Source organism: Oncorhynchus tshawytscha, linkage group LG32 (assembly GCF_018296145.1).
Source record: "Oncorhynchus tshawytscha isolate Ot180627B linkage group LG32, Otsh_v2.0, whole genome shotgun sequence".
In the NCBI taxonomy this organism is placed as follows: Eukaryota; Metazoa; Chordata; class Actinopteri; order Salmoniformes; family Salmonidae; genus Oncorhynchus; species Oncorhynchus tshawytscha.
In genome coordinates this window covers 2,325,285-2,346,648 of record NC_056460.1, presented here as the reverse complement: position 1 = coordinate 2,346,648, position 21,364 = coordinate 2,325,285, and the positions used below count along the sequence as shown (strand labels likewise).

Below are 21,364 nucleotides of genomic sequence, written 5' to 3'. Positions count from 1 at the left end.
TGGTCGACCAATCACGCCCAGATGAAAGTACAAAGGTCTTTTACAGCCAAGATACACCCCTTTCAACCTACATGACGACTAACAGATGTATAGAACGGGTCACAAGGTTAAGATTTGTATGAAAGATACTTATAATTCTCAGCAGACCGTATCTGCTGTAAAAATAGTACTCTTTGTGTAGAGTCTGGCCCTGGGGTCATCTCTCCCTGGTACCATATAGAACAGAAACATTAACTCATGCTCTGGAATGCGGTCTCTTTAGGTTATCGCACAAAATACATTGTAAATCTCCTGTCAGTGTTATCTCCCAGAGGCCCATCCCAGTAGAACACACAGACACAATAGTTCTAAGAACACTCTATTCTGTTGCATAAAACAACCATTTAATGCAATAAAAGTATTATAACATAATCTTGCAGTTTTGCTCTGTGTCCACTGAAAGTTGACTAGTAACAACAACTGGGACATACAAGACACCTATCATGAGACCCACTAAATCTGCCCAAGAAGAGGAAAACAAAAGAAAAACCCACACCAAACTTAGACAGGAAGTAAACCAAAAAAGTGGAGCAACTAAATGTGTTGACTCTCCACATCTATCAAGACAACTGGAGCACTAGGCCAGACACTCTTAAATAGAACCTGGACCAGCTCAGGTGAAACACCTTCCCACTAACAAGATGGACAAGCCAGCACGTGTAACACATACTGACTAACGAGGTGACACCAATCTGTGCGCCCAACGAGCTAGACGTGCTAAAGTCCAACCTCAAAACATAAATGGAAAAACCAAAGCCTGCAACACCTTCCCCCTTAGGACAACAAATATATCCTATATTTTGTTGAACAAGTTTGCTCACCACCAACAGAAAACAACTTGCTAAAAACAAGAAAAAAAACATACTTGTAAATAATCATATACAACATAATTTCTTCTCCTTTTTCATTTTTTAGAATCCTAAAACTCACTAGCTTCTAGAACTCTCGTCCCCTTGGAACAAGCCCAAACAAAACTCATCTCTAATAGGGAAGCAAATATGAGGAAATGAAATATGAGGTGATTTGAGTCATACTTCTTTAGTAGTGGAATAATGACAATTAGCACTTGAATGTTGTCAAGAAATACTGGAGTGATGTAGGATTGTTAATCAAAATGATTAGACCAATTTATTATACTGCATCCATGTGTATAAGCTGCAAGTACATTGAAATTAAGCTTTTTTTCAAGTCATTGAAAAAACGACCTGAAAAGACATCTTTTCAACTTTCACTTTCAACTACAACCAACATATATTGGACGTCGGGCATAGTCTTATTTTCAACGTCTTTTGAATGACATTTTGCTAAATGGGAATAGCGCAGTTTTAACATGTCCAAATCAATAACCAATAAGCAGAAACAGTTTGGGATATATTGAAAACCTAAACATTTCGAAGTGTTGCATTTTGATTCAAGTGGGTCACCAACATGTTAAATGTAACAGAACTCTTTTTTTGTTAGTCACTTTTTGATAAATCTCATAGATAATACTCTTTCGATTCAGAGACTGGATTTTTTTCATTGAGGCCAATATCAATTTAACAAATGTTTAGGGTTCTACATTCTGACATCATTAAAATACTCCTACTACAATGTTAAGACATTCTACATTGTGACATTAATTAATTGATATCATGAAACAGCTCCTTCATGTATTTTCTGATGTTTAATCAGATCTTTTATCAGAGTATCTCTTCCCACATTGATTACAGCTATGAGGTTTCTCTCCAGTGTGTATTCTCTGGTGTGATTTCAGGGTTTGTAGCCGAATAAAACTCTCCCCACAGTGATCACAGCCATAAGATATATATCCTGTGTGTATTCTCTGGTGTTTAGTTAGATAGCTAGATGTAGTAAAACTCTTCCCACATTGACCACAGCTATAAGGTTTCTGTCCTGTATGTCCCCGCCTGTGTACTGTCAGGCTGCTTAGCTGAGTAAAACTCTTCCCACATTGATCACAGATTAAAGGTTTCTCTCCAGTGTGTGTTCTATGGTGTGATTTCAGGGAGCTTGACTGAGTTTAACTCCTCGCACATTGATCACAGCTATAAGGTTTCTCTCCTGTGTGTACTCGCTGGTGTATTTTAAGTTCTGATGAAGATTTGCAACGTTTCCCACAGTCAGAGCAGTAATGAGATGTCTTCCATGTGGGTCTCTGCTGGTGTTTCTTGAGCAGTTCTGATGCGGAGAGATTCTTCTCTGTCTCGTCAGCATCATGATGTTGTTAGGCCCTCCCCAGGACCCGCGATAGTCCCGTCTCTCTCCTGTGTGAATGACAACGTCAGACAGACGGTTAAAGTCGCACAACAGCAGAAATCCACTGTTAATTTGAGGTAAAAGGTGATGCCCAGAGCATACCCATGAAGTTGTACAACAATTTACGCCTGTTAAATTATATGACAATTGTCTTGTTTTCTCGTTTTCACAGTAGTAACATCGATGATTGTGGGCTAGAAATAAGTTATTCAAACGTTAAATCCTAAGCAGTGTGCCAGAAGACTTTTGGTCTCCAATATAGGCCCCTTTCTGTGTTTAATAAAATTGCGCCAGGAGGGCGATGCACACACACTTTGGTTGCAGAAATTCCTCCCTGCTAATGCAGAAACCGCTAGTTATGGATGTAGTATATCTGCCCGGAACAAAAATTGTGAGCCATTTTATTTTTTTATTATGATTTGAGATTTTCAACAATGTATTCTGAATATTACAGCGCACTATCAGAGCAAGATCAAAAATGGTGAGCAAAGATTTTAGTTTCACAATGTATTCTGAATATTACAGTGCAAGATCAGGAGTGCTACTCAAGGAAACTCACATTAAGCTCTGTGTCTATTCACTAATTCACCACCATGGGGGAAAACTCAGGGGTGTTCTCATAGGCTGACAGCAATAATAGCCTCCATTTCCAGGTTGCTTATGAGTGCATTTCACATTACTTTGGATTATAATTGTAAGGCTCATTTGAACCTCCTGCTTAATATGTGTGTTATTGCCACAAATCAATTGCTTTATACTTAAACACTTCAACCAGTAAAATGCTATTTGGCTAGCTTTGCCATCAGCCTGACAATGAGGGTTTGTACACTAAGTGTTTAACACATTGGCCAATAAATTCACCTAACAACAACAGACCTACTGTAGGACCCACAACTTCTCCTAACAATAACATAGACCTACTGTAGGACCCATAACTTTCCCTAACAATAACACAGACCTAGGACTATAAATCATTTAATATTTCAGGTGAAACATGGAAACTAAAATGGCGTTGTCATTACATTTCATAACCTGATCACCAGATAATTTTGTGAATAATCCCACTAGGCTACTCTCTAATGTGTGGTGATTCTAAATGTCCTCAATAAAGGAATATTGCTCTGTGTGTTGTACAATAGCCTATCCATCAAGGAACAGTTCTCTACACATTCTGAGCAAATTATATCCGTGTCCAAACAGACTAACGGGACCCTACTGTAAATCAAGCAGAAAATAACACATTATAAACACCAATTTGTTAGGGATGTTGGATCCAATGTGGAGCATGGCATAACTGTCTTTACCAGAGTAATGAATGAAGAACCACTTTGGTTGTTGTTGCATGTCATGATGTTTGTAATTTGACTGTCAAAATTGTCCCACAGCAAGATCCAGTATTTAAGTTGAAGTTCATCATATGACAAGCTTAACATTATGACTAAAACTACTGTTTCCTGAAGGAGGGGAACGAAGGAAGGAGGTTTTCATAATGCGACCCAAACGGATACTAAATGAAACAGCCCCTGGCAGACCACCCAGACCTGACCCCGCAAGATGCGTCAGTTTTGTAAATGTATTCATTGTCTTTTGTTTGAAACACTCCTGTCAATGTTGAGTAAGGACGCACACCTGATTACACATATAGTAGTAGGATTAGTCTGCCTGGCCTGCACACAAATGTAGACCTATAAATGTGCCCATTTGGGGATGTCTGATAGTATTTCCCATTGTCTTAACGCTGTACCAATAATGAGTTGAGGAGCTTCTCAAAGTAATTTTTTTTCACCTCCAAACAGCAAGTAAACAAAGTCTTAATGAAATCAATTGCTAAATGACAATAGTTCCTCAAAGTATTTTCGTAAAATATTTCCAGCTCTCACCATTCGGCACGAGAGTAGTTACATTTCTCCAGCCCCCATCCCTCAGCTCTTTACCAAACGAAGTCTCTGGGCAGCCATTTTGTTGCTTTTTGAAACCTAGGTTGTCCCTTTAAAAAAGCCACACACCAAGCAATCAATCTGCAGTTGAAACAATAACAAAGCTGTAATTCCACCACTGTTTTGGTAATAAGATGATGGATGGGGCTGGAGAAATGTAACTACTCTCAAATTCATAGACAGACCGATGGATGCAAGGACTGACCATCCATGATATCAACATTATAGTTTTAACCATGTTGAGGCTATACAGTGTTGGTTTACATTTACATTGTTTCTAGACATTGGGGTAAAAAAAAGCTTATTTGGGGTTCTGATGGGGTACAACAGTTGAACTAAGCTCATGAGGCATGTGTTATATTCTTGAAGAATCAATGGCTATAAAAAAATAATTTAAAAGTCAAAATATTGATGTAGCAATTGCATCATCCTCTCTCTCTTATTTCACTGTAACAGCCTTACCCTCTACTTGTTTTTGTATTGAAACAGTCTCCTCTTCCACGATAACTTCTTCCTCCGTCCAGCAGACCACCGCTTCTTTAGCAGAAGGAGTAGCTTAGTGGTCGGTCGGGGTCATGGTCGGGGATGTTAGCTAGGCTAATGCTAACTTAACCAGCCCGCTAGCTGACTAACAACAACACCGTAAATATGAAATGAAATCTGATAACTAACTAGACGACAGAAGTGGGTTTAAAACACAGTGGTTAATACACACTAAAGCGTCTAAATAGCTTAATTGGTTTGTCTATTTTGTCTAACAAGCTACCGAGGTGTCTGACAAACTGTTGCTGCTGTTGAAATAAGCGTTCCGTCCACTAGATTATACGTCACACCAATAGCATAATCTTAAATTCCCAGACCGCCCTCTGCTGACTGGAGTGGGAAACGCAGTTGAGTAAAATGTTTATTTTATTTTCAGACAAGTTAAAGGGTAGGAATCAGACGCCTGAGTTTTTACTCACCAGTGTAACGCAGTTGAGTAAAATGTACAGTCCTGGCCAAAAGTTTTGAGAATTACACAAATATTATTAGCAGGAACAGTATAGACCTAGTCTGTTCATTATATACATCTGCATGATGTATTGTTACACCATGTAGGAGCAGTATAGACCTAGTCTGTTCATTATATAGATCTACATGATGTATTGTTAGCTACTTATTTAGATTTAGTATGACTTAATGAAACTGCCTTAAATGCGCAGTAATAAACATGTTTTATTCGCACTAATCAATCAACACATTCCTGTCTATTTATGTCTCAATATAATAGTATTATTTAATTAAATCCATTTAAAATTAACTTTGTCTGAAAATAAAATATGATCCTCAACTGCGTTTCCCCTCCAGTCAGCAGACGGCGATGTGCGTCTTTCAGGCGACGCTCCCAGCGTGACGTATATTCTAGTGGACGGTTCTTCATAAACAGCTCGTCAACCACTTCGCTAGCTTAGCCAATATAGCCGAAATATTCAAGCTATTTACACGCTTTCGGTGTATATTAACTACTGTGTTTTAGACACACTTCTGTTGTATATACTTGTTAATCTATTTAATATTACGTTATTTTCTGTTAGTCAGCTATAGTAGCTGGCTGGTTAAGTTAGCACTAGTCTAGTCGCTAATAATTAGCTACCTAGCTAACATCCCCGACCATGAGTTCCCTAAACTACTCCCCTCCTGTTAAAGAAGATGAGGTCTGCTGGACGGAGAAAGAAGGTCTGGGGCTGAACATTGTCGTGAAAGAGGAGAAGGAAGAGGAGGATGTTACAGTAAAACAAGTAGAGGGTGAGGCTGTTACAGTGAAAGAAGAAGAGAAAGACGTTTCAGTGAAAGAAGAGGAAGACGCGTTCAGAGTGAAAGAGAAGGAGGATGTGACAGTAAAAGAAGAGGAGGATGTCGTTTTTGGAGTGAAGAAGGAAGGGGAGATTACTGTCACATTGAAAGATGAAGAGGAGGAGATAGGAGATCTGATTAACACCAGTAAGTTCCTCCTTAAATTGGTTTTTAATTTTGGATATTCGGAGTTGGCTCGTCAATACCTCTTCAACGGAGGGCCCTAAGATGATGACTGATATGTCTAGAATCAGACGACGTAGAGAGCGAGCTACCCCTGGATTTCTCCGTTCCGTTTCCAAAAAGTCACTTAACATATATATTTGAGAAGGGTCTATGTGATTTTAATGTTGGATTTTTAGTGATTTACTACACCGTGCCCCCAATAGTGCCATGTGAGAGTTTGGTTGGCTTCACCAAAGATGATGGATATACTGACAAGAAGTCTCTGCCCTAACACATGGCCTTGAGATAGGGAGTCGTTGTCCACAAAGCAGCACTGTGGGTTGTCTAGCTCCCACCTATCGTTTCTTTGGATTGGTGGATACATCTTATTATTGTTATCTATTGTTTATATTCTATGAGGGTTGTTGTCCTCATCCGCCTGTATTCAATGGAGAGAGATGCTAAACTACTAGCATGAATATGCATAGCAATCTGGAGACCACTCCTATAGTGTTTTTATCAACGTTGTCGGTATGTCATGTGTCCACATAACAACCGAATCATTACGACACTTCTGTTGGATCAAGCAAACTTCACGTAGCAAATAAGACATTCATTTTGTTGTTGACCAAATTCGACACTTTCCACATTGGGTTGATAATTGTTTCCACTTGGATACAACCTACTGTAGTCTACTGGCAGGACCTAGATAGATAAAACCTACTGTAACCTACTGGCATGACCTAGAGAGATACAACCTACTGTAACCTACTGGCATGACCTAGAGAGATACAACCTACTGTAACCTACTGGCATGACCTAGAGGGATACAACCTACTGTAACCTACTGGCATGACCTAGAGAGATACAAGCTACTGTAGTCTACTGGCATGGCCTAGTGGGATGTAAGCTCTGTAACATACTGGCATGACCTAGAGAGATACAACCTACTGTAGCCTACTGGCTTGACCTAGAGAGCTAAAGTTGTAAAATTCCTAAAATGAATATTTTTTAGCAATAATGATAATTTGTATCTTCCTATCCACATGTGGGATCCCTCTTCTTTGTCTTCCTCTCTACACCAATAACATACAACTACTGTGGGATCCCTCTCCTTTGTCGTCCTCTCTACACCAATAACAGACAACTAATGTGGGTCTCCCAATGACCTACAGAGAGAGAACCACTTGGATACAACCTACTGGAGCCTACTGGCATGACCTAGAGAGATAAAACCTACTGTAACATATTGACATGACCTAGAGAAATAAAACATACTGTAACCTACTGGCATGACCTAGAGAGATACAACCTACTGTAACCTACTGGCATGACCTAGAGAGATACAACCTACTGTAACCTACTGGCATGACCTAGAGAGATACAACCTACTGTAGCCTACTGGCATGACCTAGAGAGATACAACCTACTGTAACATACTGGCATGACCTAGAGAGATACAACCTACTGTAACATACTGGCATGACCTAGAGAGATACAACCTACTGTAACCTACTGGCTTGACCTAGAGAGATACAACCTACTGTAGCCTACTGATTTGATCTAGAGAGATACAACCTACTGTAACATACTGGCATGACCTAGAGAGATACAACCTACTGTAACATACTGGCATGACCTAGAGAGATACAACCTACTGTAACCTACTGGCTTGACCTAGAGAGATACAACCTACTGTAGCCTACTGGTTTGATCTAGAGAGATACAACCTACTGGCATGACCTAGAGAGATACAACCTACTGTAGCCTACTGGCTTGACCTAGAGAGCTAAAGTTGTACAATTCCTAAAATGAAAATGTTCTAGTAATAAGGATCATTTGTATCTTCCTATCCACATGTGGGATCCCTCTCCTTTGTCGTCCTCTCTACACCAATAACAGACAACTACTGTGGGATCCCTCCCCTTTGTCTTCCTCTCTACACCAATAACAGACAACTACTGTGGGATCCCTCTCCTTTGTCTTCCTCTCTACACCAATAACAGCGAACTACTGTGGGTCTCCCAATCACGGCCGGATGTGATACAGCCTGGATTGGAACCAGGGACTGTAGTGACGCCTCTTGCACTGAGATGCAGTGACTTAGACAGCTGTGTCCGTGTGTGTGTTTGTTAACTGTACTAGAATGCTTAAAAGGCCACTAAAATTTAAAATATCGGTTATCGGTATCGTTTTTGGGAGAAGGAAAATATTGGCCAAAAATGTAATATCGCTGCATCCATTTATTCTAAAATAGATAATTATTTTTTAAATCCTCATCAATCTTCACACAATACCCCATAATGCCATCACAATACCCCTTAATGCCAAAGCAAAAACAGGTTTAGATTTTTTGCAAATTTATTAAAACTATTCCCCATGATAACTAGTCTGAGTAATGTAAGATGTAAGATCCCAGGATAACTAGTCTCAGAGTAATGTACATTTCAGATAGTTTAACCCATTACAGTCTAAGCCTTGTCTGAGGGGGAGGTTCTTCTAAGCGAAGGTTTAAATAACATGAAGGGCTTCCCCAGAATAGTACTGTAGAAACACCCTCCAATATGAAGGGCTTCCCCAGTATAGTACTGTAGAAACACCCTCTAATATGAAGGGCTTCCCCAGTATAGTACTGTTTTAAGGTTATACCAAGGATCATTTGGCTTTCTGAGTTTGAGTTGTAAGATGCCTTGAAGTATGAACAAAAAATATTCAACAGTTGATTTATGTCAAAACATAATTTGGCCGTACTGCTATAACACATTGGATAACATTCACAACATGGCACAACAGTAACCATAGTAACATTGTTTCCCCCAAAACATCTAAAGGAAGTTTGTTCTGAGTGTCTGTCCTTTATCTGAGAGATATAATAACAAATATAAATATTTATTTATCTAGAGATATATTTTTTAAAGTATTTAACCCTTTTTTTGTCACTTCTTTCCACATTTTGTTACGTTACAGCCTTATTCTACAATGGATTAAATAAATACAAATCCTCATCAATCTACACACAATACCCCATAATGACAAAGAGAAAATGGGTTTAGAGAAAAAAAAGAAAAAAAAACTTATTTTAGTATTCAGACCCTTTGCTATGAGACTCTACTTTGAGCTCAGCTGTGCATCCTGTTTCCATTGATCATCGTTGAGATGTTTCTACAACTTGATTGGACATGATTTGGAAAGGCACACACCTGTCTGGCTACCACAGCATTTTGAAGCGATACGCCATCCCATCTGGTTTGCGCTTAGTGGGACTGTCATTTGTTTTTCAACAGGACAATGACCCAACACACCTCCAGGCTGTGTAAGGGCTATTTTACCAAGAAGGAGAGTGATGGAGTGCTGCACCAGCTGACCTGGCCTTCACAATCACCCAACCTCAACCCAATTGAGATGGTTCAGGGTGAGTTGGACCACAGAGTGAAGGAAAAGCAGCCAAAAAGTGCTCAGCATATGTGGGAACTCCTCCAAGACTGTTGGAAAAGCATTCCAGGTGAAGCTGGTTGAGAGAATGCCAAGAGTGTGCAAAGCTGTCTTCAAGGCAACGGGTGGCTACTTTGAAAAATCTCAAATATATTTTTAATTGTTTACCACTTTTTTGGTTACTACATGATTCCATATGTGTTATTTCATAGTTTTGATGTCTTCACTATTATTCTACAATGTAAAAAATAGTAAAGATAAAGAAAACCCCTGGAATGAGTAGGTGTGTCAACTTTTGACTGGTACTGTATATCTCATGAATGTTTTTACATTCAGCTACATAAAGTCACTTTCTTACCACTTCTTCCATAGTCAAACATGTAAGGAAATATTTTTTTTAAATCAAAAGGGATGCTGTCAAAAAATGTATTGAATTCAAATGAATTTACCCAGCCTACAAAGCACTACAACCACTCTGTAATGACCAGTTCTGCTCTTTTATTGAGGGATCAAGTCTAGATTAAACCTCATAGGAAGACAGTTTTATCATGTGGAGGTTTCATTTAGGTCTGTGTTTAATGACATACTCTGTGTGTCTTTGCAAGGAGAGGAACCAGACTCTCACTCTGACAGCAGGAAGAGTCCTTCAGGGGAACCAGGCCCAGAGATGCCCAAACCAGCGAGACAACACCACTGCTCCCACTGTGAAAATAATTTTTGCTGGATAGGGAACCTAAAACTGCATGTGAGACTACACACAGGAGAAAAGCCTTACCAATGTTTCCAGTGTGGAAAGAGTTTTACTCGGATAGGGCACTTGAAAGCTCATGAGAGGATACACACAGGAGAAAAGCCTTACCAATGTTCCCAGTGTGGAAAGAGTTTTACCATGTTAACTAACCTGAAAAGGCATGAAAGAATACACACAGGAGAAAAGCATTTTCTGCTCCCAGTGTAAAAATAGATTTTCACGAATGGCGTACCTTGTTATGGCTGCAATCCCAATACCGGGATCGATATGACAACTACCAGTGAAAATTGAGGGCGCCAAATTCAAACCACAGAAATATCACAATTACAATTCCTAAAACAAACACGTGTCTTATATAATTTTAAAGGTAATCTTGTTGTTATCCCACCAAGTGTCCGATTTCAAATAGAGTTTTCAGCGAAAGCACTACAAACGATTATGTTAGGTCTCCACCAAACCACAATAAGCACAGCCATTTTCCAGCGAAATATAGCATTCACAAAAAGCAGAAATCAAGATAATTCAAGGTTAGTGATTAATTTTATCTGCATCAAGATGACACTCATAGGACTTCATGTTCCACAATACATGCATGTTTTGTTTGATAAAGTTTATATTAAAAAATCAGTTTACATTGGTTTATTAGATTCACTAGTTCCAAATACATCAAGTGATTTTGCATAGCCACATCGTTTCAACAGAAATACTCATCATAAATGTAGATGATAATACAAGTTATACACATGGAATTATAGATATACCTCTCCTTAATGCAACCGCTGTGTCAGATTTTTTTTTTAAATTACGGAAAATGCAAACCATGCAATAATCTGAGAAGGAGCTCAGAACAATAGCCAAATTAGCCCCCATGTTGGAGTCAACAGAAACCAGAAATTACATGATAAATATTCCCTTACCTTTGATGATCTTCATCAGAATGCACTCCCAGGAATCCCAGGTCCACAATAAATGCTTGATTTGTTCGATAATGTCCGTTATTTATGTCCAATTAGCTACTTTGGTTAGCGCGTTTGGTAAACAATTCCAAAGTCCCGAAGCGCGTTCACTAAACCTGACGAAATGTCCAAATGTTCCGTAACAGTCAGTAGAAACATGTCAAACGATGTATTGAATCAATCTTTAGAATGTTGTTAACATATATCTTGAATAACGTTCCAACCGGAGAATTATATTGACTTCAAATGAGCGGTGGAACGGAGGTCCTCCTCACATGAACGTGGTGACTCATTCTATTCTCATTCGGCTCCCCTTCACAGTGGAGTCATCAGACAAAGTTCTACAGACTGTTGACATCTAGTGGAAGCCGTAGGAAGTGAATACTCATTCATATCTCGCTGTGATTTCAATGGGATCTTGGTTGAAACTCTACCAGCCTCAGAATTTCCACTTCCTGTTTGGATTTTTTCTCAGGATTTTGCCTGCCATATGAGTTCTGTTATACTCACAGACATAATTCAAACAGTTTTAGAAACTTCAGAGTGTTTTCTATCCAATACTAATAATAGTATGCATATATTAGTAACTGGGACTGAGGAGCAGGCCGTTTACTCTGGGCACCTTTCATCCAAGCTACTCAATTCTGCCCCTGTAGCCATAAGATGTTAATCACGGTTCTCCATTTTGTTTTATTTTGTTTATCTGTCGGCCCCAGCCTTGAACTCAGGCCCTGTGTGTAGTTAACTGACCCCCTCTGCCCATTCATCGCCATTTTACCTGTTGTTGTCTTAGCTGATTAACTGTTGTCTTACCCGTTGTTGTCTTAGCTAGCTCTCCCAATCAACACCTGTGATTGCTTTATGTCTCTCTAATGTCAATATGCCTTGTATACTGTTGTTTAGGGTAGTAGTTTTATTTTACTGCGGAGCCCCTAGTCCCACTCAACATGCCTCAGAGAACTCTTTTGTCCCACCTCCCACATATGCGGTGAACTCACCTAGCATAACTGGTGCCTCCAGAGATGCAACCTCTCTTATCGTCACTCAATGCCTAGGTTTACCTCCACTGTACCCGCACCCTACCATACCCCTCTCTGTACATTATGCTTTGAATCTATCCTACCACGCCCAGAAATCTGCTCCTTTTATTCTCTGTTCCCAACGCACTAGACAACCAGTTCTGATAGCCTTTAGCCGTACCCTCATCCTACTCCTCTGTTCCTAGGGTGATGTAGAGGTTAGCCCAGGCACTGCGTGTCCCCAGGCACTCTCATTTGTTGACTGCTCTAATCGATAAAGCCTTGGTTTCATGCATGTTAACATCAGAAGCCTCCTCCCTAAGTTTGTTTTACTCACTGCTTTAGCACACTCCGCCAACCTTGATGTCCTTACCGTGTCTGAATCCTGGCTTAGGAAGGCCACCAAAAATTCTGAAACTTCCATCCCCAACTACAACATTTTCTGTCAAGATAGAACTGTCAAAAAGAGAGAGCCTGCAAAAAGTTCTGTCATACTTTCCAGTCCATTCCCAAACAGTTTGAGCTTCTAATTTTAAAAATTAGTCTCTCCAGAAATAAGTCTCTCACTGTTGCCGCCTGTTACAGACCCCCCTCAGCTCCCAGCTGTGCCCTGGACACCATATGTGAATTGATTGCCCCCCATCTATCTTCAGAGTTCGTTCTGTTAGGTGACCTAAACTGGGATATGCTTAACACCCCGGCCGTCCTACAATCCAAGCTAGATGCCCTCAATCTCACACAAATTATAAAGAACCCACCAGGTACAGCCCTAGATCTGTAAACATGGGCACCCTTATAGATATTATCCTGACCAACTTGCCCTCCAAATACACCTCTGCTGTTTTCAATGAGGATGTCAGCGATCACTGCCTGCATCTGTTATAGGTCCGCAGTCAAACGACCACCCCTCATCACTGTCAAACGCTCCCTAAAACACTTGCAGGCCTTTCTTATCGACCTGGCCCGGGTATCTTGGAAGGATTTTGACCTCATCCCATCAGTAGAGGATGCCTGGTTGTTCTTTTAAAAGTAATTTCCTCACCACCTTAAATAAGCATGCCCCTTTAAAAAAAATTGTAACTAAGAACAGATATAGCCCTTGGTTCACTCCAGACCTGACTGCCCTCGACCAGCACAAAAACATCCTGTGGCGTACTGCACTAGCACCGAATAGTCCCCGTGATATGCAACTTTTCAGAGAAGTCAGGAACCAATACACACAGTCAGTTAGGAAAGCAATGGCTAGCTTTTTCAAACAGAAATTTGCATCCTGTAGCTCAAACTCCAAAAGGTTTTGGGAGACTGTAAAGTCCATGGAGAATAAGAGCACCTCATCCCAGCTGCCCACTACACTGAGGCTAGGAAACACTGACACCACCGATAACGCCATGATAATTGAGAATTTCAATAAGCATTTCTCTACGACTGGCCACGCTTTCCTCCTGGCTACCCCAACCCCGGCCAACAGCTCCGCAACCCTTGCAGCTACTTGCCCAAGCCTCCCCAGCTTCTCCTTCACCCAAATCCAGATGGCTGATGTTCTGAAAGAGTTGCAAAACCTGGACCCGTACAAATCAGCTGGGCTAGACAATCTGGACCCTGTCTTTCAAAAATGATTTGCCTCCATTGTCGCAACCCCTATTACTAGTCTGTTCAACCTCTCTTTCGTATCGTCCGAGATTCCTAATGATTGGAAAGCTGCCGCGGTCATCCCCCTCTTCAAAGGGGGTGACACTCTAGACCCAAACTGTTACAGACCTATATCCATCCTGCCCAGCCTTGCTAATGTCTTCGAAAGCCAAGTTAACACACCGATCACTGACCATTTAGAATCCCACTGTACCTTCTCCGCTGTGCAATCCGGTTTCCGAGCTGGTCACGGGTGCACCTCAGCCACGCTCAAAGTACTAAACGATATCATAACAGCCATCGATAAAAGACAGCACTGTGCAGCCGTCTTCATCGACCTGGCCAAGGCTTTCGACTCTGTCAATCACCGTACTCTTAACTTCAGAGTGTTTTCTATCCAAATATACTAATAATATACATATATTAGCAACTGGGACCGAGGAGCAGGTAGTTTACTCTGGGCACCTTATTCATCCAAGCTACTCAATACTGCCCCCAGCCAGAAGAAGTTAAATAAAGGTGAAATATATATATTTTTTAACTTTATTGACAACACCCATAGGATACTGTCATTAACGCAGTTCTTCAATAATTACACATAATACTTAATACTGTAGCTGTTTAGTTAGTCACATGTTCATCTATCAGCTGATCCAGGAAATAATTTTCTGAATTCCAGTCAAATGACAAACATCACGACATGCAACAACAATCAGTGTTTCTTCATTCGTTACTCTGGTAAAGACAGTTATGCCGTGCTCCATGTTGGATCCAACATCCGTAACAAATTGATGTTTATAATGTGTTATTGTCTGCTTGATTTACTGTAGGGCCTTGTTAGTCTGTTTGCGCACAGAGATACTTTGCTCAATGTGGAGAGAACTGTTCCTTGATGGATAGGCTATTGTACAACACACAGAGCTATTTTCCTATATTTGTTGTTAGGTGAAGTTATGAGCCAATTTCGCAAACAGTGTACAAACCCTCATTGTCAGGCTGATGGAAAAGCTAGCCAAAGCGCATTTTACTGGTTGAAGTGTTTTTTTTAAGTACAAAACGGTTGTGATGACACAAACATTATATTCAGCAGGAGCCTTACAATTATAATCCAAAGTAGTGTGAAATGCACTCGTAAGAAACCTGGAAATGGAGGTTACTCCGCTGAGTTTTCCCCCATTCACATTCAGAATACATTGTGAAAAACTAAAATCTTTGCTCACCATTTTTGCTCCTGGCATATATAGTACATCCATAACTAGCGGTTTCCTCATTACCAGATATACTACATCCATAACTAGTGGTTTCCTCATTACCAGATATACTACATCCATAACTAGCGGTTTCCTCATTACCAGATATACTACATCCATTTATTTATTTTAATTTTAATTTGACCTTTATTTAACTAGGCAAGTCAGTTAACAAATTCTTATTTTCAATGAAGGCCTAGGAACAGTGGGTTAACTGCATGTTCAGGGGCAGAACGACAGAGTTGTACCTTGTCAGCTCAGGGGTTTGAACTTACAAACTTCCGGTTACTACTCCAACACTCTAACCACTAGGCTACCCTGCCGCCTCAATGGAAACCATAACTAGGGGTTTCCTCATTACCAGATATACTACATCCATAACTAGTGGTTTCCTCATTACCAGTGTTGTGACAGAATCAGAATTATTTTGGTAACATTTATAAATAAGATGTTTTATTAAGTTTCATAAGCATGCTTATGTGGGGGAAAAGTTACTTGGGCCCAGAGGGGGGAGAGGTCAGGTTAGTCTTATCTGTGAATGTGTCTGTAAACTATTCCTAAACCATGTGAGGGGATGGTGTGATTAATGGGGAACTAGTTAGGTCGCTCCACAATGTCTGTGTGCCAGTCACGTCTCTTTGTAAGCTTGTCCAGGAAGGGGTGTATTTGATATATGCCATTGGATGAGGTAATGTTTTGGGTTCTAAGTGGTACCAAGAACGAGATAGGAGCTTTGGTTTAGGAGACCAAACTGAACGATAATTTATAGCTAATGCTATAAATTATGGGATACTCCTTTTCTGGTAAAAGGTTATTTGTATAATGTTCCTAAGATCTGTTATTTGTTATGTGAGTTTTGATGGGTGTCTTGGCTATAAATGATACCAAGGACTGTTTTGTAAGCACTCTCAGAGAATTCATTTATGACACTGAATTGATCTGAGAGTCAGAGGGCTATGGTGAAGCTCATATATTATTAAAATATGGACTTTATGATAACTCTGACTTGTGTGTGTGGTTTGCTCTCTCATGATGTGGTAATACAGGAAATTTCCACGACACCAGATATACTACATCCATAACTAGTGGTTTCCTCATTAGCAGGGAGGTGTTTCTGCAACCAAATTGCTCTCGTTCTGCAATTTTAACAACACAGAAAGGGGCCTGTATTGGAGACCAAAAGTCTTCTGCCACACTGCTTAGAGTTTCAACAACATGAATAACTTATTTCTAGTCTACAATCTTAATGTTACTACTAATGTGAAATTTTAGACAAAATGTGACTTGTTGCTCATTTTAAGACTATTGTCAAATAATTTTAACATTCATTACAGACATCAATTGTTGTACAACATTATGGCTATGCTGTTGGCATCACCTCTTACAGTGGATTTCCACTGTTGTGGGCCTTTAATCATCTGTCTGACTTTGTTGTTCACACAGGAGAGATACGGGACTATAGTGGATCCTCTGGGGAGCCTCAACAACCTCATGATGCTGAAGAGGCAGAGAAAAGTCTCTCCAGATCAGAACACCTCAAGAAACGCCAGCAGAGACCCACAGGGAAGAGAATTCATTGCTGCTCTGACTGTGGGAAGAGATTCACCTCATCAGGCATTCAAATTCATCAGAGAACACACACAGGAGAGAGACCTTATAACTGTGTTCAATGTGGGAAGGGTTTTACTCAGTCAACCAGCCTGATATCACACCAGAGAATACACACAGGAGATAAACCTTATAGCTGTGGTCAATGTGGGAAGAGTTTTAGTCGATCTGGCTCTCTGACTCAACACCAGAGAATACACACAGGAGAGAAACCTTATAGCTGTGGTCAATGTGGGAAGACTTTTGGTCAATCTTGCCATCTGACATTACACCAGAGAATACACACAGGAGAGAGACCTTATAGCTGTGGTCAATGTGGGAAGAGATGTACTACATCTGGCCGGCTGACATTACACCAGAGAACACACACAGGAGAGAAACCTTATAGCTGTGTTCAATGTGGGAAGAGATGTACTACATCTGGCACTCTGACTCTACACCAGAGAATTCACACAGGAGAGAAACCTTATAGCTGTGGTCAATGTGGGAAGAGTTTTGGTCAATCTGGCCACCTGAAAATGCACCAGAGAATACACACAGGAGAGAAACCTTACAGCTGTGGTCAATGTGGGAAGAGTTTTGGTCGATCTGGCCAGCTGACATCACACCAGAGAATACACACAGGAGAGAGACCTTATAGCTGTGGTCAATGTGGGAAGAGTTTTACTACATCTGGCTCTCTGACTCTACACCAGCGAACACACACAGGAGAGAAACCTTATAGCTGTGGTCAATGTGGGAGGAGTTTTGGTCAATCTGGCCAGCTGACAATACACCAGAGAACACACACAGGGGAGAATCCATACAGCTGTGAACAATGTGGGAAGAGATGTACTACATCTGGTTCTCTGACTCTACACCAGAGAACACACACAGGATTGAAACCTTATAGCTGTGGTCAATGTGGGAAGAGTTTTGGTCGATCTTGCTCTCTGACTCTTCACCAGAGAATACACACAGGAGAGAAACCTTATAGCTGTGGTCAATGTGGGAAGAGTTTTGGTCGATCTGGCCATCTGACATCACACCAGAGAACACACACAGGAGAGAAACCTTATAGCTGTGATCAATGTTACAAGAGATACTCTGATAAAAGATCTCTGATCAAACATCAGAAAATACATACATGAAGGAGTTATTTTGTGAAATCAGTGAATTTATGTCACAAAGGAATTTCACAATGTAGAACCCTAAACGTTTGCCCCATTCAATTGATTTCAGCGTGATATGGATATTAGTCTTGGGAAAAATCCAAGCTCTGAATTGAAAGAGTACTTTTTATGTGATTTAACAAAAAGTGACGAACACAATAAGAGCTGTGTTACACTTACCATGTTGGTGACCCACTTGAATCAAAATGCAACAGTTCAAAATGTGGCCAGCTGTTTTCTACAAATTGTCCTCTAACCAGTGATGTTAGCATTAGTCCCAGATGTTGTGTGGGTTTTGAGCTTTTAGTTTTAAGAGAATGTGCAACCTCATCTCCCTCCTGTCACACAATTGATTTCAACATGATATCGATGAGTGATGACAAATAAGTGTTGCGTTCCTTTGTTTAGTGACCCCTACATTTAAATGCATCACTCCAAAATGTAGCTGACTGTCTTCTGCAGGTTGTCCTCTAATCAGTGAGGTAAAAGATATCTCCCATTTCTATGTCTTTTTTTAGTTGTGTTAGTTTCAACAGCAAGTACAACCTGATTTCCCCCTAATCGATATCAGTGATTTATTTCTACTTGTCAAAACAACAGCGTTTTTGGTTCTTCTGCAGTTAATAAGGTGCTTGTTTTTTTTTTTTAAATACGATTATTGTGGCAGATGTTTGTGTATATAGTACATTTTATGTTTTCAATTTATCACAAACTGTTTTTGCGTTTGGACTATTGATTTGGACACGTAAAGACTGACATTGGGGCTATCCCACCTAGCAAAATGTTATTGAAAATAAGACTATGCCCGATCTACAATATAAGTTTAGTTTTAGTTGAAAGTGAAAGTTGAAAAGAAGACAATTTAATTTCAATGTACTTGCAGCCTATACACATGAACGCAGTATAATAAATCTATAATCAGTTTTAGGGACAGGGGTCCAGCTAGTTATACACATGGACGCAGTATAATGAATTGAGTCTATAATCAGTTTAGGGACAGGAGTCCCGGTAGTCATGGTAATATGGATCCGCTAGAGGGACAACTTCCTGTTGGAATATATCATCATTATTATCATATTATGGATTTTAACAAGCTTAAATTCTTGTTAATCTAACTGCACTCTCTGATTTACAGTAGCTATTACAGCGAAAACATGCCATGCGATTGTTTGAGGACGGCGCCCAACATCAAAAGGAATCCTAAAATCTACCCCTAAACTTTGTTTCAACAAGTCAAAATGCAAATCCTATTTACTCCTCAGATACCCTAAAATGTAATCAAACTATAATATTTATTTTGGAAAGAAGTATGTTCAATAGGAAACCGATTTTAGCAGGTGCATAATGTCTTCATAGCGCGCAAACAAGAATTTCCAAGACTGTGTCCCTCTACTAAAACTGATATTTCTTATTCGTTTTTGAAGTTACAAGCCTGAAACCTTGAATATAGACTGCTGACACCCGGTGGAAGCCATAGGAATTGCATGCAGGGAGCTAATTTTCAATATGACCTTTCTCTTGCGATTCTAAGAGGATGGTCTCTGGTTGGTTGTTCTTTGGCTTTTCTCCATTCTTCTACATTATTTTAGCATTTCTACAAACCTCAAAGTGTTTTCTTTCTAATGGTACCAATTATATGCATATCATGGCTTCAGGGCCTGAGCTACAGGCAGTTTACTTTGGGCACAAAATAATGTATGAGAGACTATAACACAATTGATATGGCAGGCGAAAGAAAAACCAACGGGAATTGTTTTGGAGCTCCTAGGGTCTTATAATGGAAAGCTATGGGTTCTATGTAATTCCAGCTCCCAGATTGCAATTCCTGTAGCTTCCACTAGATGTCACCAGTCTTTGTTCATTGTTTCAGGCTTGTTTCTTCAAAAACGAGCAAGAATTTGAAGTTTTTGTACAAAGAGTCCCAGTACAATATCAGTCTGTTGGCGCACGATGAAGAGGACGCCGCGTGCGCTTGCTAATTTTACTTTTCTATTGAACATACTTCTTTCCGTATGAAATTTTATAGTTTATTTAGATTTTAGGATACCTGAGAATTAAATAGAGACGTAGTTTGACTTGTTTATACAAAGTTTAGCGGTAGCTTTTTGGACTCCTTTGTCTGCACGTTGAATGAGTGGATTACTGAAATCGATGGCACCAACTGAACTGACTTTTTGGGATACAAGAATTTTATCTAACAAAACGACCATTCATGTTGTAGCTGGGAACCTTGGGATTGCAAACTGTGGAAGATTTTCAAATATAAGTGATTTAATCGCTATTTGTGATTTTTATGAAGCCTGTGCCGGTTGGAAAAGATGTTGTGCCGTCCTCAAACAATCGCATGGTTTCGCTGTAAAGCCTATTGTAAATCGGACAATGCAGTTAGATTAACAAGAATTTAAGATACTTGTATGTAAGTTCAAACCCCTGAGCTGACAAGGTACAAATCTGTCGTTCTGCCCCTGAACAAGGCAGTTAACCCACTGTTCCTAGGCCGTCATTGAAAATAAGAATTTGTTCTTAACTGACTTGCCTAGTTAAATAAAGTTTTTTTTTTTAGATAATAAAAAAATGTTCATAAATGTTTAATATTATGATTATTTATTTGAATTGCGCGCCGTCCAATTTCACCGGATGTTGTTGGCAGGTGACCCGCTAGCGGGAGGCCTAGCCTTACTAAGGGGAAAGGTGTTACAGGCTTTGGTTTTTCCATTTATGTTTTCTTGCTGGGGAACGTAATAACAAACAATGTAGTAAAAACAAGCTGATATTTTGGGTTGGATGTTGCATCCAATTGTTCATATTTTAATCAATGGCATTTTCTAGAATGTTCATTAGTCTTTCACTTGTCTTCTGTTTTTTATCCTCTTATGTTTGTTGTGGTAAATATTTGTTTATTTTCATTGTTTTTTCCTGTGAAGCCATTGTGTTGCATCCATGTCTGAAATGTGCTGTATAAATAAAGCTTGATTTGAACATATAGTAAAACAAATGAACCCAATGACTGACCAATCAACAGACTCTTGCTAACCCAATGAACAAATATGTGCAAAAGCAAAACATATCTTGGTCCATCTTAGTATGAAAAACCTGTATAAATTCAGTTTCTCTTCCACTATGTCAATATAGTGCATGGTATGTAAGTTTAATATCACTTTTCAACCAACCCAGTTAATTTGTTGAAAATTAAAAATGTTGAAATCAACAATACGTCAAAGGATTCAACTACTGAAAACTGAAACACAAATGGATCAATCCCACTTTTCCAGCCTTCTGAAGGTGTGGTGGAGTGGTAAACACCAACCCCAGCTCTACCGGGGGCTTGAGGTGGT

At 39.8% G+C, this 21,364-nt stretch overlaps 1 protein-coding gene and 1 long non-coding RNA gene across 2 annotated transcripts; one reads left to right on the top strand and one right to left on the bottom strand.

Moving 5' to 3' along the window:
- Positions 1-976: 976 nt before the first annotated feature.
- LOC121841602 lies at positions 977-5,285 on the bottom strand. The gene is made up of 2 exons (XR_006080616.1): positions 4,698-5,285; positions 977-2,306 (listed from the first exon to the last, which is right to left on the bottom strand). It is a non-coding gene; the product is annotated as an uncharacterized LOC121841602 (long non-coding RNA).
- Positions 5,286-5,400: 115 nt separating this feature from the next.
- LOC112245073 (zinc finger protein 2 homolog) lies at positions 5,401-19,198 on the top strand. The gene is made up of 2 exons (XM_042310838.1): positions 5,401-6,215; positions 16,714-19,198. Exons 1-2 carry the CDS (start codon positions 5,888-5,890, stop codon positions 18,006-18,008), a joined length of 1,623 nt encoding a protein of 540 aa, XP_042166772.1. The 5' UTR covers positions 5,401-5,887; the 3' UTR covers positions 18,009-19,198.
- Positions 19,199-21,364: the final 2,166 nt, after the last annotated feature.

What these genes read in the sequence shown, in the direction of transcription:
- LOC112245073 (XM_042310838.1), top strand. Translation starts at nt 5,888, where the DNA reads ATGAGTTCCCTAAACTACTCCCCTCCTGTTAAAGAAGATGAGGTCTGC. An exon ending in AGGAGATCTGATTAACACCA is followed by an intron (nt 6,216 to 16,713) that starts GTAAGTTCCTCC and finishes TTGTTCACACAG; the next exon opens with GAGAGATACGGGACTATAGT.